This window comes from Trichechus manatus, unplaced genomic scaffold, assembly GCF_000243295.1.
Source record: "Trichechus manatus latirostris isolate Lorelei unplaced genomic scaffold, TriManLat1.0 scaffold00206, whole genome shotgun sequence".
Taxonomy (NCBI): Eukaryota; Metazoa; Chordata; class Mammalia; order Sirenia; family Trichechidae; genus Trichechus; species Trichechus manatus.
In genome coordinates, this window is record NW_004444142.1 from 2667887 (window position 1) to 2692852 (window position 24966).

General features: G+C 37.4%; 1 protein-coding gene across 2 annotated transcripts in view; it reads left to right on the top strand.

The window, feature by feature from the left end:
• SEL1L (SEL1L adaptor subunit of SYVN1 ubiquitin ligase) overlaps positions 1 to 24966 on the top strand; it is a 55219-nt gene that overhangs the window by 26151 nt on the left and 4102 nt on the right. The window contains exons 7-19 of one of the 2 annotated variants that reach the window (XM_004388082.3): positions 2879 to 2932; positions 3022 to 3081; positions 5375 to 5456; positions 5820 to 5974; positions 10341 to 10397; positions 15208 to 15276; positions 16576 to 16653; positions 17957 to 18019; positions 19755 to 19842; positions 20146 to 20294; positions 21138 to 21303; positions 21870 to 21944; positions 22877 to 23049. In XM_004388082.3, the coding sequence (XP_004388139.1) occupies positions 2879 to 2932; positions 3022 to 3081; positions 5375 to 5456; positions 5820 to 5974; positions 10341 to 10397; positions 15208 to 15276; positions 16576 to 16653; positions 17957 to 18019; positions 19755 to 19842; positions 20146 to 20294; positions 21138 to 21303; positions 21870 to 21944; positions 22877 to 23049 (1269 nt within the window). The remainder of the gene's footprint in view (positions 1 to 2878; positions 2933 to 3021; positions 3082 to 5374; positions 5457 to 5819; positions 5975 to 10340; positions 10398 to 15207; positions 15277 to 16575; positions 16654 to 17956; positions 18020 to 19754; positions 19843 to 20145; positions 20295 to 21137; positions 21304 to 21869; positions 21945 to 22876; positions 23050 to 24966) is intronic. The other variant, XM_023742228.1, reaches the window with a different exon arrangement.

The following is a 24966-nucleotide window of genomic DNA, read 5'->3' on the forward strand; positions in this document are numbered from 1 at the left end:
TTTAGCAAGTTAGACTGGAAGGTAAAATATCTAGAAATATTAGTTTTGGATAGACCCTTTTGCCAATCATCTTGGACAGTCTTTCAGTTTAGTCAAAGAAAATTGATGGTCAATGAAAGCATTTCTGCAGTTGTGTCTTCCCACAGCTACATTAATAGTTTTCTAAATTAGATCTGTAGAGAGAATTAAATGAAGATAATTATCTTTTATCTGAAATTACCATTACATTTTTACCAAAGTTCAAATGTTCCAGCTCTTATTAATGTTGGTATCTTTTTAAAAAATAATCTGTTATTACAGAAGCAGTGCATGTATGATATAGAAAAGTAGAACTACAAACTAACAAAAATAAGACAGTAAACATCACATTTCCACCACCCAGACATCACAATTGTTAATGTTAATGCATGCATACCCTTCTATACCTTTCTCTGTGTGTGTATACATATGAATTTTTATTAATATAAGATTCCACCATATACTGTTCCATAACTTGCTCTTTTCAGTCAACATTTTTTGCTTTTTCATTCAAGTCAGTTATTACATCATATAATATCCACACCATATTCATATTTCTCCAGTTGAACCAAAATTTTCTTTACAGTTCTTTTGTCCAAATAATATCCAGTCCAGAACTATACCTTATATTAGATAATTTCTAGCATTACCTTACCTTACCCATTGCTGTCGAGTCGATTCCCACTCATAGCGACCGTATAGGACAGAGTAAAACTGCCCCGTATGGTTTCCAGGGAGCAGCTGGTGGATTCGAACTGCTGACTTTTTGGTTAGCAGCCAAGCTCTTAACCACTGTACTACTTACTCTGCCTCCATTTCTAGCATAGTACCCGCCCCTCCACACACACACACTTTTTTTTCTATGACACTGACTTGTTAAAGATAGGACCAGTTTTTCTGCAGAATGTCCTACCTCAGTTTGTCTGTTTGCTTCTTCACAGTGTCATTTAGTTTGTTTTTTTATCACTCATATTTCCTGTAAACTGGATGTCACAGCTAAAGGCTGATAAATTCATGTAAAATATTTCTGGCTAGACTAACATTATAAGATGTTCTGTATTTCACATTGTATCATATCAGTCGATACATAGTACCTGGTTGATTCACCCTTATGATTCTAAGAGTGATGCCTGGATTTAGGAGGACACCACAGTTATTTAAAATGCCTTCAGTAATTCCAGTTTATTCAAGCTAGATTTATTCAAGCTATGGGATTTGCTTAAAGGTAAGACAAAATGTCTAACCATAGTTAGAGGAAGTCTATTTAAATAACAGACTATTTAAATAGTAACAGTAATCTTGACTATTGTTTTCTATAAGACTGAATAGCTAACCAGTCTGCAACGCTGTGTATTCTGGGTTTTGGTTTATAAACAGATAATATCTTAATTGCTCCCATTTGTTTTTGAAGCTTTTTTGTCCTCTTTGCATAAACCAATTTATATAAAATTCACACATATATTTGTTATTTTCGGAGGCATTCTGTGCTGAAGAATGCTTTCAACTTTCTAAGCATGTTTCCTCCTAATAATAGAACCTTACAGTGGTACATGCACTGCAGAGAACTCTCTCCATGCTAATTAATTCTAGCCAATGCAACAGACCCGGCCCCCAAATCACAGTGTCCTAACACTGCAAGAAGTTGTTTCTTGCTCACGCTAGGTTCAATGCAGCTCTCCTGCCTGCCTGGCGTTCTTCCAAGTGGTGACTTAGGGTTGTGGACTGCTTCCATCATGTAGTACCCCATCTGGCACATGGGGCTTCAAACCATCATGAAAGGAGAAGAGAGGGCCAGAGAATTCTCTGGGATGTTTTTTAAGGGCCGGGCCTAAAAATGGCTTATATCACCTCTGGTCAGAGCCCTGGTGGCTCAGTAGTTAAGAGCTCGGCTGCTAACCAAAAGGTTGACAGTTCAAATCCACCAGCTGCTCCTCGGAAACCCTACGGGACAGTTCTACTCTGTTCTTTAGGATTGCTGTAGGTCGGAATTGACTCGATGGCAGTGAGTTTGGTTTTGTTTTTTTGGTATCACCTCTGGTCACATCCCAGGCACATGGGATGCTGGAAAATGTAGAGAAGCTCATAGATGTTTAATGAGCACTAGCAGTCCCTGCCAAAACCAACCCAAACCCACTGCCCTTGAGTTGATTCCGACTCATAGCGACCCCATAGGGTTTCCAAGGCTGTAAATCTTTATGGAAGCAGACTGCCACATCTTTCTGCCACAGAGCAGCTGGTAGGTTCAAACTGCCAACCTTTTGGTGCAGCCAAGCGCTTTAACCAGTGTGCCACCAGGGCTCTTTGCAGCCCCTGCCACACCTGCCTTTGTAACTTTAACTTACACTTTATGTCATTAAGGATGATTCAACAAAAGGCAAATGGAATTTTTGTGTTTTAGAAAACTGTGCGTGCTCTAACATTGTAACTCTTCTCCCTTAGCCCCTCATCTTGATCCCTTGCTGCCTCTTTTTATTCTTAGAATAGTTTATCTTGGTAATCTCTTGTCCATTTTCATAGTGTACCCCACTCTGCATAGATAATATGTTGATATGATGCTGTAGGAGTTGTTTTGTTTTCACCATAGCTGCTCATAAAGATAAAGTAAAACTCGTGTTTAAGTGTATTCAGCTTTGTTTTTTCTAGTTAACATTTTATGAAATTGTTTTTTCATCTTCAAGCTAAACCTTCAAATTGTTTAAAGTTACATTTCATTGTGTAATTTACAAAACCATGAATGTATTTCTGAAGCTCTTTAATTCCATACTTGCAGAGTTCAGATCTTTAACAGTGAAAGTCTCTTGCATGTGTTCACAGTGCATAAAACTGTATCTTTTAGAATTCTTTCATCATTTTGTTTCAGGCTCTTGGCTTTCTCTATGCCTCTGGGCTTGGTGTTAATTCGAGTCAGGCAAAGGTAATACTATTAAATTTTTATTGTATGCTGTAATTTAACTGGATAAATATGTGCCTGTGTTCAGTTAAGCATCTTTTGTTCTTTCACAGGCCCTTGTATATTATACTTTTGGAGCTCTTGGTGGCAACCTAATAGCCCACATGGTTTTGGTAAGTAAGACTGAGGTGGAAGGCTAATAACATCAAGTAGTAGAAGAATTTACAGCTTACAGTGGTCTCTACTTTACCAGCCTTCATGATTGATATTTGCTTATTTTAATTATGTAAGACCAAATATTCAGTTGAATAGCTTTCAAATTCTTGTTACTGTACCTAACAAATTGAATCTACATGTGGATGTAAATAGATAGAATCTGCAGTTTTCCTTTAAAATGATTAGTTTGCCTGATTGCCATGAAAAAGAGAGACCTGGTAAATGATGCTCCTGTTTTCTGTAAATTGCAGTTCTTTGTCAGAATCATTTTTTAGATTGGGTTATCTCAGATTATCCGTTTAAGTTGATAAAGAACTTATACAAAAAACTGTGTTCTGTAAAGGACATAAGGCAGCGTCTCCTGTGTGTTACTTGATAGCATTAGTCATTTAATTGATGGTAAATGTAGAATCTTCCCACCAAATTCTTTTATGCTAAGGTGTTTAACCTACCTTCTGCTTTGTAAACTGACTTGCGGTAAGTCACATGACTTTTGACCCATGTTACTATATTCAAAATGAATATGTTAAGTTCGTTCATGCAAGAATGTAAAGGATAGATTGAGTGGAAATGAGACTGAGGACAGAGAAACTAGTCAGCAAACTGGAAAAGAAGAGACAGGGATAGGAACTGAATCTCCAGGCTTGGTCATTGATAGGATATGAGACTTAACAAAGAAATAATACCTACTTTCCTGACCAGCTGGATGGAACGTAGATAATCTCACTATTTTCTATATATGCAACACATGTTTACTGGGTATTTCTCATTTACTAGTTATTGGGATTTCAAAGATGAGTAAGATACAGTCCCTGTCCTCAATAAGCATTTAATCCTGAAAAGTTGACAGAAGTAAGGAGACCATCCAGTATGGTGTGAAACTTTTAAGGACCACCTAGATACTGGGATTGGAGGGGAGGGAGATTTAAAGAGATACTTTTGAGGAAAGAAACAACTGAAGTGGTTCTTGAACAAGTAGGAATGAGCTAGTGGAAGAAGTAGAAGATTGCCCAGGAAGCCGGAGCAATATACAAGAAGGAACAGAGATGAATGTGATGTTTGTAAGACCATTTGAGCACGTTCATGTGGCTGGAAAGTAGAATGCCAGGTAGTCCATCAGCAGGACAGGTAGACAGGAGTAATTTCAAAGGGCTATAAATCATGCCGAAGGGTTCGGACTTAGTCCTGTTACGATGCTAAACCACTGAAGGGGTTCAAGCAGGTGAAAACCAAGAGTGTGACTCTAACACTCTGAAACATTCCTCACTAATTTTCAAGTTTAATTTATAGTAACATATTTATTCCTCAAACAATAATTGAAAAGTTCCCTTTAGATGAATTTTCAAGAAATATGAAATGTAATATTTTTATATGGCAAAAGTATGTTAAATATTTTGATACAAATGTTTTAAAAATGTTATTATTTACTAATCTTTAGTGGCTACAGAATAAGAATATTGAATATTATACATGTTACTATATAGTAGGGACCCTGGTGGCGCAGTGTTTCAACACTCAGCTGCTAACCATAAGGTCAGAGGTTTAAACCCACCAGCCACCCTGTGGCAGAAAAGACATGGTGTTCTGCTCCCATAAAGATTACAGCCTAGGAAGCCCTATGGGGCAGTTCTACTCTGTCCTATAGGGTCGCTGTGAGCTGGAATTGACTCAGCGGCACACAGTAACACCTATACAGTAATGCTGTAAAGATTATGAAAGGACGTGAGGTTATTTGAGTCTATGCTAAGTGTTCTGTTTTCTGCTCTTTATAGTTAGCTATCTTCCATTCATTCTGAAGCCATTTATTGCTGGTGCCTGCTTCTAGTAGCCTCTTATCTTCCTTATTTTGCTTAGTTGTTGCTTCTTCTAGTTCTTCTAGTTTGGAAGATTAACCCATTTTTGTTAAAATTGTGTCTAAAATAAGATTAAAATCAGTTGTAAATGAGAGCCTAAGTAATTTTCTCTGATGGGTAAAATGTGCATAGGTCATTTATAAAGTTCATGGCATCTATTTGATTGCTCTAGGAATTTTATTTTTTACTTCCTACTTCTTAGCTATAGTATGATTGTTGAAGTTGTTAAATAGATTACCTGAAAACTTAAAATAACTCTGGATAAATGAAGTGTTAGTGTACTTGGATCAAAGGACAGTAAAATTGCTTTCTGATTATGATTAACTTTCTCTGTTCCAAGAAGAATGCCCCTGAAGCATGTGAAACTGCTGTCTTCTCACTTGAAGTTGTTTTTTAGGGTTACCGTTACTGGGCTGGGATCGGAGTCCTCCAGAGTTGTGAATCTGCACTGACTCACTATCGTCTTGTTGCCAACCATGGTATCTATTTTTTCCCTTTCACGTTTATGACAAAACAATAAAGAATTAATTTAAACCACATCTGTTTGTGTTGTACAATTTAAAATATCCTGAATGGCTCCTTTAAGCAGAGTCACCTTTATGCTAGTTGGTTAAAGAGTACTTTATTTTTTAACCTTAATTTTGCTTTGTGTTTTACTTCTTAAATATTTTGTGGAGGAAGGATGATCTGTTAATAGATGGCTATTTTCCAGTCCATAGACTTCTGTAGAAACTGTTTCCTTTAACATAGTCTCTGCCAACACTTTGCAGCTGGAATTGTACTTCTCAGTGGAACAGTCTTTCTGATCCTTCTCCATGTTGTTATTTTGTCCCCTGTTCCAGTTGCTAGTGATATCTCACTGACAGGAGGCTCGGTAGTACAGAGAATACGGCTGCCTGACGAGGTGGAAAATCCAGGAATGAACAGTGGAATGCTCGAAGAAGATTTGATTCAGTATTACCAGTTCCTAGCCGAAAAAGGGGATGTGCAAGCCCAGGTATGTGTTTCAACATCTCAGGAAGTGACTTATTGCCTCGTGTATTTCAATCTCTGGAGGCAAGAACTTCTGTAAGAGAACGTTTTCATTGTTTCCTGAATACTTCCTACATATTGGTATCACCTGAGGAGCATTAAAAAAAACCAAGAATGCCACACTCTCAAGAGATTCCATTTGAATTGTATGGGATTGGGCCTAGGCATTGCTAGGTCATAAAAGCTGGCCAGGTGAATCTGATGTGCACCACAGTTGACAATCATGCCTTGAAAGGAGCAGCATTGGCACTGTCCATGAAGGACCCACCAAGGACAGAGCTGTTACTTTCTCTAAACAAGGAGTTTCTGGAGCATTCGGAATTTCAGGTGCTCTTCAGAGCTATATAATATTCGTATTTTCTATGCTTATTTCAGACCATAATTTCTTCAAGGTTAGGGGCAGAAGTAGCCTTGTTTAATGTAAATTATATAATGTCCATCAAAGGACCATGTATAATTTATTGCTTCAGGGCTGATTTTGATGATACCAAAATAAAAAGAAGGACTTCAGCATCTGTCTTTTTTTTTTTTTCTATTAAATTTGTAATCCTTTCAGAGATGAGCAGTGGATATTTATTAAGAATGATTAATTTTGAGACTAACAGAAGGGAGTATTACGTTTAAAAAAAAAAAAACTGCAGTGAGAGGTAGATCCAAATCTTAGCTCATGGAAATTATAATAAAATTATCTTGTCCTATTAAACATTTTGTTTTACATCAGAGACCAGTTAAAATGCAAAACAATTTAAAGGCCCAGCAACAAGGAATTGTTTAGCTCAAATATGACACTCCTATATAATGGAATACCCTACCGCCATTAAAAATCATGTAGAAGATTCTGTAATAATATGGAAAGCTGATCTTAGTGTATTCAGTGGAAAACCCAGATTAAAAAAATCAGTGTATAGTAAAATATATATTTTTTTTAATTTTATTAATTATACATATAGAAAAGTACACAAATCTAAAGTGTACAGCTCAGTGAATTATCACAGATCCCTTCCTCCTTCACAAAACTAACTGGCAGATTTCTAACACTGTAGATTGGTTTTGCCTGGTTTTCAACCTTGTGTAAATTGAATCATACAGCACTGTTTTGTGTCTGACTTGTTTTGCTCAACATTATGTTTATGAGTTTAAATCATGTTTTCAAATATAATTTATTCATTTAATTTGCTGTATGGTATTTCATTGTATGAAAATCCCACATTGTATTTATCCATTTTACTGTTTCCAGATTTTGACTGTTATAAATAGTGCTCTATGCATATTCTCATACATGTCCTGTGCCAAATGCTGTCTTAATTTTCATTGTATTATAATATGTCGAGATCTGGCAGAATAAATTCTCCCACTGTCATATTTTCATTATATTTAGCTATAGTTTTTCATTGTGATTTCCTTTGACCTGTATATGATTTAGAAGTGAATTGCTTAATTTCCATACCTCTGGGGATTTTCTGGGTATCTTTATGATTGTTAATTTCTAGCTTATTCTACTGTGGTCAAAATATGCTCTGTGCAATTTCAGCCCTTTGAAATTTCTTGAACTTGCTTTATGACCCATCGCTTGGTCAACTTGAGTAAATATTGTGTGAATAGTGTATAAATAATGTGAATTCTATGATTGTTAGGTACAGTGTTATATAGTGTCTGTTGAGTCAAGCTTGTTAATCCTGTTGTTTAGATCTTCTGTATCCTTAATGAATTTTCTGTCTGCTTTTTCTCTCTGGTGCTGAGACAAGATTGTTTCCCATTTTGATTATGGGTTGTTTTTTTTTCTTCCGTCAATTTTGATGTATATATTTAAGGCTGTGTTCTTGAGTGCGTATACACTTAGAATTGTTGTCTGCCTGGTGAATTTTATATCATGAAGCATCCTTCTTTATCTCTGGAAATGTGTTTTGTTATAAATTGTACTTTGATGCTAGTATAGTTATACTAGCTACTTTTAGTTACTATAGATATGGAATACAGTAGTCCCCGCTTATCCATAGTTTCATTTTCTGCGGTTTCAGTTACCTGCAGTCAGCCACGGTCTGCATTGGTTGTGTTCAGGTAACCCATATTTTACTTAATGATGGCCCCAAAGTACAAGAGTAGTGATGCTGGCAATTCGGATATGCCAGAGAAGCCGTAAAGTGCTTCTATTTTATTATTATTGTTAATATCTTACTGAGCCTGATTTATAAATTAAGCTTTAGTGTAGGTATGTATGTATAGGAAAAAACATAGTACATATAGGGTTCAGTACTATCCGCGGTTTCAGGCATCTACTGGGAGTCTTGGAACATATTCTCTATGGATAAGGGGGAACGACTGTATGTCTGTTCAACTTTCCTATACTTAAGGTATGTTTCTTGTAAGCATCATATGATTAACCCATTGCTGTTGAGTCAATTCCGACTCATCGCGACAGAGTAGAACTGACCCATAGGGTTTCCAAGGAGCAGCTGGTGGATTTGAACTGCTGACCTTTTGGTTAGCAGCCGAGCTCTTAACCATTGTGCCGCCAGGGCACCATCATATGATTTGTTTTATTTATTCTTTATCCATTGTGACACTTTTTTTGTTGAAATAATTAATGATATATTTGGGTTTAAGCTTTCTAATTGCTTTGTTTATCCTGCTTTTCCATGTTCTCTTGTCCCTCCTTTTTTTAACCTTCTTTTGAGTACTTTTTGCTATTGTATCTCTTTCCCTCTACTACTTTCGGTAGTTAGACATTCTTTTACTGTTCTTTTGTTGTTATCCTAGAGGCACTGGTGGTTCAGTGGTAGAATTCTCTCCTTTCATGCAGGAGACCTAGGTTTGATTGTCAGCCAGTGTAACTCAGTGCAGCCACCACCTGTCTTTCCCTGGATTGCACATTGCTGTGATGCTCGACCAATAAGCAACATCATGATAAACAGAGAAAATATTGAAGTTGTCAAGGATTTCATTTTACTTGGATCCACAGTCAACACCCATAGAAGCAGCAGTCAAGGAATCAAAAGATGCATTGGGCACATCTGCAGCAAAAGACCTCTTTAAAGTGTTGAAAAGCAAAGATGTCACCTTGAAGACTAAGGTGTACCTGACCCAAGCCATGGTGTTTTCACTTTCCTCATATGCATGCAAAAGCTGGACAGTGAATAAGGAAGACCGAAGAAGAATTGACGCCTTTGAATTGTGGCGTGGGCAAAGAATACTGAATATACCTTGGACTGCCAAAAGAATGAACAAATCTGTCTTGGAAGAAATACAACCAGAATGCTCCTTAGAAGCAAAGATGGCGAGACTATGTCTCATATTTTGGACATGTTATCAGGAGGGATCAGTCCCTGGAGAACGACATTATGCTTGGTAAAGTAGAGGGCCAGTGAAAAATAGGAAGACCCTCAGCAAGATGGATTGACACAGTGGCTGCAACAGTGGGCTCAGTTATAACAATGATTGTGAAGATGGCACGGGACCGGGCAGTGTTTCATTCTGCTGTACATAGGATCACTGTGAGTTGGAACCAACTCAACAGTACCTTACAACAACAACAACAACATGATTTTGAGCAGGTTTCAGCAGAGCTGCAAGACTAAGACGGACTTGGAAAAAAGGCGGCAATCTACGTCCAAAGTTCAGCCAATGAAAAGCCTATGATTCACAATAGTCCAATCCACAATGATCACAGGGCTAGCACAGGACCAGGCAGTGTTTCATTCCATTGTGCATGGTGTTACAATGAATCCGGTTCAATCTGACGGCAGCTAAAAACAGCAACAAGAAGTGATTATCCTAAAAAGCCCAACACCCATCCTTGACTTAGCAAAATCTAATATGAATGAGCCCCTTTACCATTTCCTGGTCTGCACAGGAACCTGAGAGTACTCTGTTTTAATTCTATGTATTTCTGAACCCCGCAAGACATTATTGTTTTATACCATCTGTTTTAATTTAGATTTACTCACAAACTTTGCTTTCCATTGCTCTTTGTTTCTTACTACATCTTCAAGCTTTCCAGGAGAATTTCCTTCTGCCCAAAGAATACCTTTCAGTGTTTCCTTAAGCGGGTCCATTGGTGATAAATTGGTGATAAAGTTTTTGGCTGTCTGAAAATATCTTCGTTTTACTTTCATTTACAAAGGATAATTTAGAATTCAAAGCAGACATTTTTGGTTTTTAAAAATTGTAGGTTAATTAAAGTAGAGCAATATCTTCGGTAGTTAGGACTAAATCTTTACTTCGTTGAGCCATTAATCAAAACCTTTTACAATCTTTTTGTGTCTGGTTGGCCTTATTTTAATTGCATACCCGATGCTACCACTCACTTTTGCCTAATTTTTGTTAACTTTCAGGTCGGCCTGGGACAGCTGCATCTGCATGGAGGACGTGGAGTAGAACAAAACCATCAGGTAACTTCCCTGCTTCTAGGGCTCTGTACCTCATGTTGCAGCAAGAAATGATACTCCAGATGTATTTCTTGCTCAATCAGTGTCAACATTAAGCTTGTGTTGTTTAGACTTCCATCAAATGAGCTCTCAAGATCTGACTGATCCCTGAGGAGGTGAAAGAATAAAAATGCAAATATACCTCATGGTGATGGGAAAGGTTTTATTAATTCTAAAACCTAGTTCTAAATACTGCCCAAAAAAAAATTCTTGGTTTCTGTATGTGGTAGAAGTATGTCTTAAAACTCCTATTAGAAAATATTTTATAGAACTAAGGAAAATTCTGTTGAGTTTGTGAGAAATTAGGAGTATACAACTATAGCACTCAGACCTATATCCAGTCACCAACTTTTGTCTGCTTTATTTCCTAAATACTGCTGTCTCTTCCCTTCTTCCCATCAGTACACCTACCACTTGGGTGAATGATCTACTGCCTTCATTTCCTAAGCAACATGCTCTGTTTGTAAAGCACGCGTCTGATCATGTGGTTCCCTTGCTTAAAACTCTTGAATGACCTGTGATTTCCGTAGCCTGAAGACTAAAACTTTAACAAGACCTTGTACCAGTCTCTGTTCGTCCCACCAGCCCTTTACTCTCTGAGCAACAGGCACACGGACCTTTTCTCAGGTCTCTGAACATATCAAGCACCTTTCTGTCTCAGGACTTTGTAATGTTGTTCCTTTTGTCTAGAATGAATATTACCCAGCCCACTTCCTTCATAAAGATAATTTCTGTTCATCCTCCAGAACTCAACTCAAATATCTTTCCCCTTGATAGGTCTCCCTTATCCTCTAACCTCCCAGCCCCACTCCAGGTATATGCCACATACCACAGTTATGATTTCCCCAAGTTTGTATTCCTTGTGGCTCTTGTCACCAAGGTAAACTGATGATTTATGTAAGTTATTTAATATCTTATTTCCCCTGCTAAAATATGGGGTCCAAGACAGCAAGGATATGTCTGCCTTGTTTGACACTTTGTTCTCTGCACCTGACAGTGCCTAACACATAGGAAATATTGAATAAATGTTTGTCAAACTAATAAAACTCTGTTTTTCTATTATGCTGGTTAAGGATTCCAATTAAGATTATTACAAATACCATATCCTATTAACTGTAAGAATTAGATTATAGCAAAATACACTTATCTCAAACTATACCAAATATCTGTGCTTTTTTATTCAGGCGGTGTTTGGATAGCTTGCATTATCTCTAGGTCGTTAAAATGTATGTCATTAGGTCAGTGAAGCATCAATGAACTGGGTAATAAAAATGTCAGGTGACAGAATAGAATTCTTTTTTTTTTTAAATTGTGCTTTAAGTGAAAGTTTACAGTTCAAGTTCATTTCTCATACAAAACTTTATACACACATTACTGTGTGACCCTAGTTGCTTTCCCTATGACATGACAGCACACTCCTCCTTTCCACCCCGGATTTCCTGAGTTCATTCAACCAGCTCCTGTCCCTTATTGTCTCTCATCTCGCCTCCAGACAGGAGCTGCCCATTTAGTCACTGGTATCTACTTGAGCTAAGAAGCACTCTCTTCACGAGTATTGTTTTATGTCTTATAGTCCAGCGTAATCTGTGTCTGAAGAGTTGGCTTCAGGAGTGGTTTCAGTTCTGGGCTAACAGAGTCCAGGGGCCATGTCTTCTGGGGTCACTCCAGTCTCAGTCAGATCATTAAGTCTGGTCTTTTTACTGGAATGTGAGTTCTGCACCCCACTTTTCTCATGCTCCGTCAGGGACTCTCTGTTGTGTTCTTTGTCAGGGTGGTCATTGGTGGTATCCAGGCACTGTCTAGTTCTTCTGGTCTCAGGCTGATGGAGTCTCTGGGTTATGTGGCCCTTTCTGTCTCCTGGACTAATATTTTCCTTGTTTCTTTGGTGTTCTTCATTCTTCTTTGCTCCAGGTGGGTTGGGACCAATTGATACATCTTAGATGACCACTTGCTAGCTTTTAAGATCCCAGATGCCACTCACCAAAATGGCATGCAGAACATTTTCTTAATAAACTTTGTTATGCCATTTGACCTAGATGTCCCCTGAAACCATGGTCCCCAAACCCCGGCCCCTGCTCCTCTGTCCCTCAAAGTTTTTGGTTGTATTCAGGAAACTTCTTAGCTTTTGGTTTAGTCCAGTTGTGCTGACTGTCCCTGTAATGTGTGTTGTCCTTCCTTCATCTAAGATAATTCTTATCTACTATCTAGTTAGTGAATACCCCCTCCCTCCCTCCCTACCCTCGTAACCATCGAAGAATGTTTTCTTCTGTGTTTAAACCTTTTCTTGAATTCTTATAATAGTGGTCTCATACAACATTTGTCCTTTTGCAGGTAAATGGGAGAGAGGTTCTTCCCACTGTTTTTTGTTCCTTGTCGTGGGTTAGGTGCACATACTTATCTTTTGCCAGTTGAGCGCCGCTTTTCACTGGTTCTGGAGGCTTGAGTAGACCATCTGCTACTTGGTCTCTCCCAATGTGGAAAACGCGTCCCGAGCGCCACTCCTCGCCTCACCGTGCACACCAGCCCACAGGGTGCCGGTTGCCACCAGATCAGGTCTGGCAACTCCTTGCTGCTTCCGAACCGTTTCTCCCTTCCCTTGCCACTCAGTCCAATTCCTTAACTTTGCCTTTGATGTTCAGGACTCCTAGATTGTCATATATAATCAATCCACTTGTTTTTTGGGGTCCTTGTTATAAGAGGGACCACAGGAAGTGTCTGACTATTCCGCCATCTTGGCACCACCTCCCAGAATAGAATTATTGATAAGAGTTTGCTGCATACCTTTTCCATAAGTTTGGAGATATCCTTGGTGTTGTATGCTTTCACCACCTTCACAAAAAGAAGAAAAGAAGTTGCCAATAGGTAATTACATTAATTCAACAAATATTTGAATGCTTACCAGGTGTCATTCACTGCTAGGTGTTCAGGATATAATTCAGAGCTTTAAGTTTAATAGGGACATTAGATATTAAGAGATTATATCAACAAATAATAAATTATGTATAATAAATTGTGATTATTCTCATGAAGGAACATTAAAAGGTCTAATAATAGGCCAAATGGTGGAAGGTGGCAGTTGTTAGGGAAGACTTTCCTGAAGAGAAGCGGATGACCCTTGAGACTGGAGCTAAGATCATTCCAGGCTAAAATAAAAAGTATCTGCATAGGCTCTGGAGCAGGTAGGAACATGAAGAAGACAGAGAGCAAGAAGAAGCAGCGCTGAGATAAGTAATGCCTGATAGTGTCAGTATATTTCCTGCAGCACTTCAAGGGCTACAAGGACCAGCATGTTCAGATTTAAAAACTGTCACTTTGGTTGCTGTGTAAGGAATGAATTAGAAGACCTCAAGAATAAAAGCAGACCGATGAGGAAGAGGAGGGTTCCAAAAGTTCAGATGAGAGAGAATGTAGCTTGGACTAGAATTGTGGTAATGGAGGATAGTAGATGGATTCAAGATGTAACAGCAGTAGAACTTAGTGATGGAATCAATATAAGAGTAAAGGAGAGGTGGGTGTCTTGATCAACCAATGGATGGTGTTGCCATTTACTTAAATTGAGATACTGGAGGAAAAGCAAAGTGGAGTCAAAGAGAGAAAATTGCAGTTTTAGATATATGTTCAAGCAGCAGGTATTTGGAGGCAGTTGAATATCATAGTTTGGAGCTGAAAATGTAAATTTAGGAATTACCACCATGTAGATGGTCAGTGAAGCCAGGGGAGTGGATAAGATTGCTAAGAGAGAGTAAAGTGAGAATGGAGTCCAAACTTGAGCACTGAAGAACTTTAATGTTTAGAGTAGAATAAGAATCAGGGAAGAAGACTTAAGTGATATAGCTGGAGAGGTAGGAGGGATAACAGGAGAAAGTCGCATCTTGAAAGCCAAGCTAAGAGAGTCTTTGAGGAAAGAGTATGTGTACCTATGTTGAATGCTGCAGAGCGAGGTGAAGAAAGATGAGAGAAAATACTTATTGGTTTAGGCAATATAACCCTGAGGAACTATTTTGTTGACATTTGTTATGGACTCCTATTGGGAGTAGATTGTAGAACGAACGAGAGAAAGGAATTGGAGACAGTGCATGCAGACAATTCATTTGAGAAGCTTGGCTATGTAGACATTGTTGGAAGGAAATTGGGGTCCAAAGGAGAGATGTGTCTTATATGTTTGGGTTTTGGTTTTATTTTCAAGAATGGAAGATGACTAGAATTTGTTTGAGGAGGAGGAGGTCAGAAAAAGGGAGAGGCTAAATCTGCAACGGAAAGAAGAAATAACCAGTGGGACCAAGGTCCTTTGCAAAGATGGAAGTGCAGTTGAGACTTGTGATAATGAATTTATACTGAAGACAAGGTGTTTAGTTGTGTGATTTTTAAGTAGAATGATGAATCTTTCTCTAAATAGTGCAAAAAAGGAAAATGTGTTCCTTTAGGTGACTGTAAAAACATGTTCTATGCCTTGTAAAGACTACTTAGTTTCTCCTTTTCTGCCAGGTTACCAGTAGAAAGGTAGAGAAAAGAAGTCAAGCTGCTCTTAGATGTCTTTTAAGCAGCCTGAAGCTCACTTTGCCTGTAAATGTCTTTTAAGCAGCCTGAAGCTCCCTTTACCTGTAAATATCTGAAGTCTTGGCTCATTAAGTTTAGGGAACACAAGACATATCTTCGCATCTGTTACTATGAAATGACCTAAAGATAAATGGTACCTTGATGTGCTATATGATAAAACTTCTGTGTTGTAGTGATTTCTGTTTTGAAATTATTTCCATAAATTCTTTTCTCACAGAGAGCATTTGACTACTTCAATTTAGCGGCAAATGCTGGCAATTCACATGCTATGGCCTTCTTGGGAAAGGTACTGTACATCCTGCAAAAGTATTATATAATAGGGGTGGTGTTTGCATAGTAAGCACATATTGTATTCAGGATCTACAACTTACCAAACATAAATCAGAAATAAAGTTTCCAATCCAAGGGTATTATATCTTAAGGTAAATGCTGTTCTCAGGCATTTTCTTAGGCAGCTTAAATGCAACATAGCATTTGCCCATCAGTATGTTGATTTTCCACTAAAATTAGCTTTTACTGTGTGTGCTTGTAATTCTTTGTATATTTTATTGAATAACAAGGTGTTTATTCTTCATGTTGTACTATTTATTTATTTATTTTTGCAAAATCTGTCATAGCTGCCTGTTTCCTTCCATGGTAAATAGAGGCAGTTAGTATTTGTTGAGGAAGCCTAGGTGGCACAAATGGTTAAGCACTTGACCACTAACCAAAAGGTTGGCAGTTTGAACCTACCCAGAGGCTGCTCAGAAGAAGAAAGAAAGGCCTGGCTATCTGCTTCCAAAAGGTCACACCCTTAAAAACCCTATGGAGCAACACAGTGGGTCACCATGAGTCAGAATCAACTCGATGGCAGCTGATAATGTTTGTTGAACTATACCTGCACACCTTTTAATTGTCCTAAACATGATAGCCATCACCTACTTCTCAATCTAGTTCTCTTTTAGAGCAAGAAAATATTTAAGTCTATAGACTTAATGAGTCAATTGCATGGATCATAGCACAATTTCAGAACTTTTTCTTTCATTGTGCAAATCAGTGAGTATTTTCATCTATAACCAAATCCTAAGGTAAGGAGGTTTAGATGAAATATATCACAGAGGTTTTTACAGATTGGGAAATCTAATCACTAATTACCACGTGATCACACTTGTTAACTGGGGCCTGGCAGCTTTATGTTTAAACATGCCAACCATTACAGCATAGAAAATGGTATTCCCCCAGCTGTTTTTGTTAAGTATTTAAGAACTTTTCATTGTAGCCCTTTGGTTCTTGTTCTAAATTACTAGGTATCTCTATGTCAAAAAATTATTTCCCTTATTTGTCGTTTCCATACAGTGTACATGGATAAAGACAGGATTGGTTGTTCTGTTCTACTTTCCTTGGCCCTTTATCATTTTCCATACCTGGTAGTCTAAATGTTCAGTGTTTGAAACCTTTTAAAATAACCTTTTAGTTATTTTCTTGAACCTAAGACCCAGCTTTTGTCTTATCCTGGAAATAGATATCCAGAATGAGATGTGATGGGAGAAAACTTAAAGTGGGGAGAGGATTATAGCTCTTAATGAAGTTGGGGTCTATTTTCCAGATGTATTCAGAGGGAAGTGATATTGTACCTCAGAGTAATGAGACAGCTCTTCACTACTTTAAGAAAGCTGCTGACATGGTAAGACTTCATGACTCAGTGTGTTGAAATATGCACCATATACTATTACTTTAAGGACCCCTGGTGCCACAATGGTTAAGCACTTGGCTGCTAACCAAAAGATTGGCAGTTCGAACCCACTTAGTGGCTCCACAGGAGAAAGACCTGGCCTTCTACTCCCATAAAGATTACAGCCTAGAAAACCCTATGGGGCAGTTCTGTTCTGTCACATGGAGTCTCTCTGAGTTGAAGGTCGACTTAATGGCACCTAACAACTATAATAAAAATTTAATATATCCAAGTGTTAATCATAACCAACTCTTGCCATAAATTGTTGAAAGCACCTATGTAAATATGATTTATGTGAATGAATTGACTAGAAAAAACCTTCCGAATACCCCCTCCCCCGCCCCCCCACTAAAGACAAGACTGTTGAACATTAAGCCTATGTAAATTTAATTGAAAGATATCCTGATCAGGGAAATATACTGATTTTAGTAGTGGAATCAGGAATTATGTAATCTACTCCTATTTGTATTGCAACTTGAGGCTTAAACTCTTACATACTTGGGTACTTTACAAAAATCTTTGTACATAATTTAGACTTTCTTTGACCTGAAGTTTACTTCAGAGAACTGCAGATGCCTGCTTAATTAATACCCTATATGCCTCCAGCGTGTACGTTGATCTCTTTGCCAGCTACATCTGACTGTAGTTCCCATGTCACTTGAGTGCTTCCTGAAGGAACACTGGGACACTTTTTTAAAGATATGTTGTTGGTTCTCTCCCTCTGAGTTCAGGCAGATTCTAGATTTGTCTCTTTTAGTTTTCAAAATAATGATTACCTTTGCTCCACAGCACTTCAGTAATTTTCAGTATCTTTGCCACCTGATAGCAATTTTGCTGTTATTACCCAGTTGTTGATTCCACCCCATGGTATCTTCCTTTTTATTGGCATGGGGGTTGCTACTCCAGTACGCACACACACACGACCTACTTTTAGTTTAAAAAAGAAGATGAAATACAGTAGTTGAATTTTGTATTATGAATTTATGGTACAGATGGTCAGGAGGTAAGTCAACAAAACTTAATTGGACTTTACTCTTTCCAGGCAAATTGTGGGAAGCTTCCCAGATGTTTAAAAAAGTCAGCATTATTTTTAGTCTGATGTGAAGGAGAAAGTTTTGTTTTGAATTGTAAAGTACTAAGATATGTTTTGAATGTTTGTAAATGATTTATTTTGCTATTTTTCTTTTATTCATTTTTTCTTGCCTATTTTTGAATGAATCTTTTTTCTCCTTCGTCTCATTTCTCTGGTTTGCAGGGCAACCCAGTTGGACAGAGTGGGCTTGGAATGGCTTACCTCTATGGAAGAGGAGTTCAAGTTGTAAGTGTTCAAGCTAACATTCTGACTTTAAAAAGCAGTCAGCTCATGAGGCAGGGAGGTATTCGTTAGGTAGCATCCATTCAGCCCAGGTGAGGGTGTTTCGTAGTAACCAAAGCTGAATCTTTTCCTTTTGACTCTGAGTTTGAATCACTACCACCCATCACCCTGCCCCTCCTCCCCAACTTCCTTTTTAGGAGGGTTCCATCTCTGGCACCTTCTTCTGAGGATGTCAGACTGTTTCTCATTCTTCCATCTGTGTCTTTTACCCTACCTGCCCTTCCCATCTCTCCAGGACTTAAACATCTCCTTGCTACTTACTTCACTCAGGCCTCCAAAAGTGCCTGACTCTCTCCCATTTAGGAGGGGGAAAGCTTTCCATTCTGCCCTTTACCCCTTCTAGCTACCATCTCTTCTCTCCCACCTTCTGGCTATAAGCTCTCCTCTCTCTAGCCTTTCATACAAAGCCAAGTTCCTCAAAGAATGAACTGTATTAGCCAATCACTCTTCAACTTTTAGCAGTCAGGCTTCTGTCTTGTGTAACTGCTCCGTATAAGTCACCAGTAACCTCCTAAATGCCAATGCCAAATGACATTTTTTGTTTCTGCCTTCTAGAACTCTCTCTTTCCTAGGGTTCAGCAACTGTAAGCTTTCTTGGTTTTCTTTGACCATTCCTTCTCATTGCTCTGTACTACTTTCTCATGTTGGGTGTCCCTGGGTTCTCATTGACGCCCTCTTCTCTTCTCTGGATGATGTCCCCAGGCAATATGTTCTTTTAAGTTGCGCCTAAAACTAAGAGCTAACTAATCTTAACCTTATCATTAAGATTCTAACCTATAGGTATTGCCTAACATAAAAAACAGTAATGTTATCTCATTTTGAGTCCTAGTTATTTTAGGATACTAAATTCAGTAGTAATCTTTATTTTAACTTTCTCTGTGAACACATATTTGAGATCTAATAATCATGTAGTGTTTGATAAGCTACACGGGAAAGGAGCTAATAAGGAGGGATGATTTTTATTATTTAATACTAGAAAAATTGAAGTTTAAAAAGGATTAGTTGGTTAGCAGAAAAGGTATGACTGTTTCTTAATTCCTGGTCTGTTTTCCTGACATCGTTGTTTATGCTTTCTGAGATCTAATATAGAAATTGTTTCACAAAAACTCTATTTGCTTTTCTTACAGTTTTAAATATTAATTGCCCTTTGACTTAAAGTGTATTACCATCTACGTGTTATAAAAAATAAGAAAGTAATCTTTTTTTATTTTTGTAAAAATATAGGTAACACAACATTTGCCAATTCAGCATTTTTCACTTGTACAATTCAATGAAACCAGTTACATCAGTCATGTAATTACACCACCAGCATCCACTGCCATATTTTCCATCCATCAGCAGAAACTCAGCGCTAGCTAAACAAAAATTCCCCTTTTTCTCCTTCCCTTATGCCGCGTTAACCTCTTTAAACTCTGATCTCTGCACATTTATCTGTTCTATGTGTTTAATATTAGTGAGATCATACAATATTTTTCTTTTTGTGATTGACTTACTTTACTCAGCATATTTTCAAGGTTCATCCATGTTATGGCATGTATTAGGACTTCATTAGTCTTTTTAATGTCTTTTCAAGAGTATTTTGTATGTTTTGCTAATACCTTTTAATGAATGAAATCTCCAAACATTTGAGTATATCAGCCTTTCAAGCTTTCTGGTCATGTGGCCTCTTTCTCTACAGAATTATGATCTGGCACTCAAGTATTTCCAGAAAGCTGCTGAACAAGGCTGGGTGGATGGGCAGCTACAGCTTGGCTCTATGTACTATAGTAAGTAACATTGGAGTTGGTAATGGATACACTAAGATCAGAATTAACCTGTTTTCCACTAGATGGCACTGTGATAGAGAAATGAGAGCCATCCAGTTCTGGCCAATTACTCTTCTCCCAATTCAGTGATTCGTGCATTGTTTTTCATTGTAAGTTATAGTTATTAGTCAGAATCCCATCCTTCCGGAGGAAGAATTCTGACTTGCATTTAAAGTTTTATTCTTCATATATAAAGGTTCTCTGATGCTTCAACTAAACCCTATTTAAGACAACTACTGACTTTTCATGTGGTTTTTCTTACAGATGGCATTGGCGTCAAGAGAGATTATAAACAGGCCTTGAAATATTTTAATTTAGCCTCTCAGGGAGGCCATATCTTGGCTTTCTATAACCTGGCCCAGATGCACGCTAGTGGCACAGGTGTGATGCGATCGTGTCACACTGCAGTGGAGGTAAGGTCTTTTTTACTGACTTACTAAGGGGAATTGATTTGCCCAGTAGGAAAGTCTCCCTTTTAATTCTCGTTATCTTTGCAAGATCTTTTCTAGAGCAGAAATAGACTCAGCCTCCTGGCACTAATATACTCAGAGAAGACTCTGAGGGTCTGTGTATTACTACTGTATTTATTTATTTAGTTTGTCTCTCCCTGTTACAGCCAATGTTTATAAGGGCTGATATTGTATGCAATATCTCTAGCAAAGGGGACAATACCTGATACATAGTGAGCCATCGAAAAAAGTATATGTTCAATGAATATTACAAAGGGGGATGCTAATTCTCCTAATCTGCAATTTTCCTCTTTAGCTCTCTCATATCTAGCACATTAGCATGACACTGATAAATGCTTAGAAAAATTTCCAGACCTCTCTGTGCTTTAGTTTCTCACTTTTATAATGGGCTATTAATAGGACTTCCCTGATAGGGCTGTTGGAAGGATTAAGTGAGTTAATACTTAGGGTTGCTATGAGTTGGAATCAGCTCGATGGCAATGGGTTTTTCATAGGGCTGTTGGAATGATTAAATGAGTTAATATACGAAAAATCCCTAGAACAGTACCTGGCACAGAGTAAATGTGTATAACTGTTTCCTATTATTTTTATGAATGTGTTGACTTCTAAAAGCTAAGTGGAAAGCTTCAATAAATATCTCAAACTTTTGTGCAAATTTATTAAAGCTGCCAGAGATATAAGAAGCAAGCTTAAGAATCTCTTGCAGCCGAAGTGCAAAAATGATTTTCTGGCATATCTTTCTGCTGCTTATTTTTCATTTGTATATTTTCTTTCCCCTTGTCATAGTTGTTTAAGAATGTATGTGAACGAGGTCGTTGGTCTGAGAGGCTCATGGCTGCCTATAACAGCTACAAAGATGGTGACTACAATGCCGCAGTGATCCAGTACCTCCTGCTGGCCGAGCAGGGCTATGAGGTGGCACAGAGCAATGCAGCCTTCATTCTCGATCAGAGTGAGGTTCATTTTAGTTCTGTCTTAGATTGAGAATACAAGGCTGCCCTCCAGGTTAACCTGTTGAAACGGAAAGCCACAGAGAAACATTCTTTATTGTTGCAAATGAAACTTAACAACAACACAGCCCCTTAAGTTATTTTTCCCTCGGATCTCTAAGCCATCAAACTTAGTGTTACGATTAGAGTTGATGGTAGAAATAAATTTGGCTTTCATCATAAAATTAACTGCTGTCAGTAAATATAGTCTGCAAAATACAGTAGCTAAGAAAACACTGTTTTTCCAACAGTATATAGCTCCCTAGAAATGGCTCAGTAATCAGGCTCATTATTGGTTCTGTAGATAAAACGTGTTTCAGGAAATAGTGCCATCCTGAATCCATTGATTCTTTAGAACTCAGTATCTTATTCTAGTATTTGTTAAATGTCAATATTTCTTTAATACTTGTTATATTCCAATTTTTGTTTCAATTATGCTCCATATAGCCCCCCTAGTTTGCAAATGAAGCCTAAAAGTCTAGTGTGTTTCCTTAAATGCCTGATTTGTATTTCATTTCTTTCCTTACAGGAGAAGCAACCATTGTAGGTGAGAATGAAACTTACCCCAGAGCTTTGCTACATTGGAACAGAGCCGCCTCTCAAGGTGAGTCGTTAATTCTAGGATAGGCATTTCACTGGGTCCTCTCTATATTGTTTTTTTGTCTCCCATAAAGATTAAATCATATCATTCATTACCTTGAAATTAAGCAGGGATACTGTTGCCTAACTTACTTGCATTATGGCTGGTATTCATCATTGAAATGGAAATTCTGGTCCCAGTGTTTCTAAATGGAATTGCAAAGACTTTGTACGGGACATTTATATCATGCGATGGTTCATTCTTTGATTTTTAACTTGAGGCTTATTCAGTGTAAAATGAGCATTGAGTAGAATATTTAATATAATATCAGCCTAAAACCCAAAGAACTGTACCGTTTCCCCAGTCTTTTGAATATTTCTTTCTCACATATAGTCCTTTCAACAATGTCTGCCTAGCTCTTCTCCAAGCTGAACTATTTTAAAGTGTAAAAGACATGATGGAACCAAAGAATGATCATTTGAAAAGTATTTTTGGTGAAATAAGGAGCCCTTGTGGCACAGTGGTTAAGCGCTCGGCTGCTAACCAAGAGATTGGTGGTTCAAAACTACCAGCTGCTCCATGGGAAGAAGATGTGGCAGTCTGCTTCCGTAAAGATTACAGCCCTGGAGACCCTATGGGGCCGTTCTCCTCTGTCCCATAAGGTCGCTGAGTCGGAATCAACTTGACAGCAGTGGGTTTTTGTTTTTCTTAGTGAAATAGGGAGACCACCCACCTTCTTTTACCTCTCCCTGATTACTACAAAGCCCTCTGTAAAAGAGCAACACTTCTAGTTTGAATTTTTACTGATAGCATGTCTGAGGGGTTTGTTTATAAAGTTGTATCTAAAAACTAAAATTCTTTGTTTTATGTAAGCATATTAGCAGGAAGAGAAATAACAATTTTAATTTTAAGCACACTTTATTTATTGGCAGTTTTTTATTTAACTTTTGTTTAAGGCTATACTGTGGCTAGAATTAAGCTTGGAGACTACCATTTCTATGGATTTGGCACTGATGTCGATTATGAGACTGCATTTATTCATTACCGTCTAGCATCTGAGCAGCAACACAGTGCACAAGCTATGTTTAATCTGGGATATATGCATGAGAAAGGACTGGGCATTAAACAGGTGAGTGTGACTTCAGAACAAATGTTTGAATAACATAACTGACTTGGGGGAAGCATCTGCTTTTTTATAGAAAATAGACTCTTTGACATTTGCTCAGATTTTAGGCCGCTGAGTCATGAGGCGGTTTTGCGGTATTAAGGAAGACTGGCCTTCTATCTCTCATCTTCCAGCCCACACGCATACCAGTATCCATATGATTATATTCAGAATATTAAGCTAAAGACAGACTCATGAAAACGGAAATGCAGTACTGCTTCCATTGATAACTCCTTGTTTAATAAACTGTCTGCCCATCTTCAGCCAAATTCTATTGTTTCTTAATTATTTTGAGAATGAATTAAGATGTTTGCTACTAACAAGCTTATTTCTGATTCTTAACACCTTTGTAATGCATCTAACATTCTCTAGACTCATAGTCTAAAATTTTGCTTGCGTACTCTCAAAAGAATTTTGAGAAACAGTGTACTCCCTTGCACATTTTTAAGTTGCTATTTAAAATTTTTCATCATAAATTTCAAAGGACCTAAATTCCAGCATATTTTAAATATTAACATTTAAAATGAATGAATGATTAAATTACTCTTAATTATGTCCAGTGGAATCTAAGTGCCAAAATAATTTGATCCCCATAATTCTTAATTTTTAAAAAATACATGAACAAGTTCTTTAATTGAAAATAGTATATTTTCCTTTTCTCCGTGAACTTATATTTCCAGTCTTCCTTTCCCACAGAATTGTATACTAATGTAATGTTTTTAATGCTTAGTCTGTTAGTGATCACTCTGTTATGTTTATCTGAAACAAAAAAATAATACACTTTCACATTTTTAATCTTATGTCCTGTGATTATAAGGCTCTAAGTGTTAAAACTCCTAAGATATTATTGGTCTCAGTTGATCAATTATTAATACACTGTTGATCAAATCAACATAATGGTATAAATTTTAATAAAATTTTACTTTTTGTGTTAACTATTGAAAATACATCTTTTAATGACATGATGGAGTACTTATAAAAAAAATAGTTGATATATCATGAGTGGGTTTAGCCTTAATTCTATTTTTTATTTTTATAGATGTATGACTAGAGCCTTGCTCGCATAAATAAGTATATGGAAATGGGAGGAGTTCACTAAAGCAAGGTCACTTAATTCTTTGAACTGCTTTAGAGTTCTATGCCAAAAATGTGAATGATCTGTCCTTAAAAATTCTTTTTAATGATCTATAAGCTGTCAACTTGATTAGATCTTCCTTCAATTTTATTGAAAGCAAATAATTGGAAACCACAGACTTGGCAAAAGGATCTGCTCCCTGATCCTGATGATTGGAGTCATTCCCTTTCTCAGTTTCTGGGAAGAATACTGAAAGCCTTTTACCAAGGCTTAACATATGGCTGTCAACTCTACCCCTCACTCTGTCACTTAGAGATGCCGATGTGCTCAAGGGTTGGGGGAAAGGTGTTGATTTCATTATACCTTTGCTGCTGCACTATTTTTTGACAGAATGCTTTTTATTTTGTCACATTTGAATATGAATTTTATTTTCAGTATGTCAAGTTTGAATTTCACATTTATCTTAATATTTAAAATATTAATTATAAATATTAAATACATACAGTTTTTTTTCCAAAACCTTGGAGCTGCAAGCTCAGTGCATTCAGTCTATGGAGGATTTCTGCCATATGACATAGTTATTGAAGCCACTCTTCAGTATCGTCAAACCATTCAGCCAAGTCAGGCTTAGTTTCCATTAGAAAGTTTGACTAATTAATTAATTCAGATAAAGTTTAATATATGTTTGAGGAGAAATATAAAGATCACATAGAAGTTATGATATTTATGGATACATCCTAAAAAGCAGTCAAGATTCAAATGATATAATTTTAATAATCTTTTTATAATAGCTTAATAATCAGTAG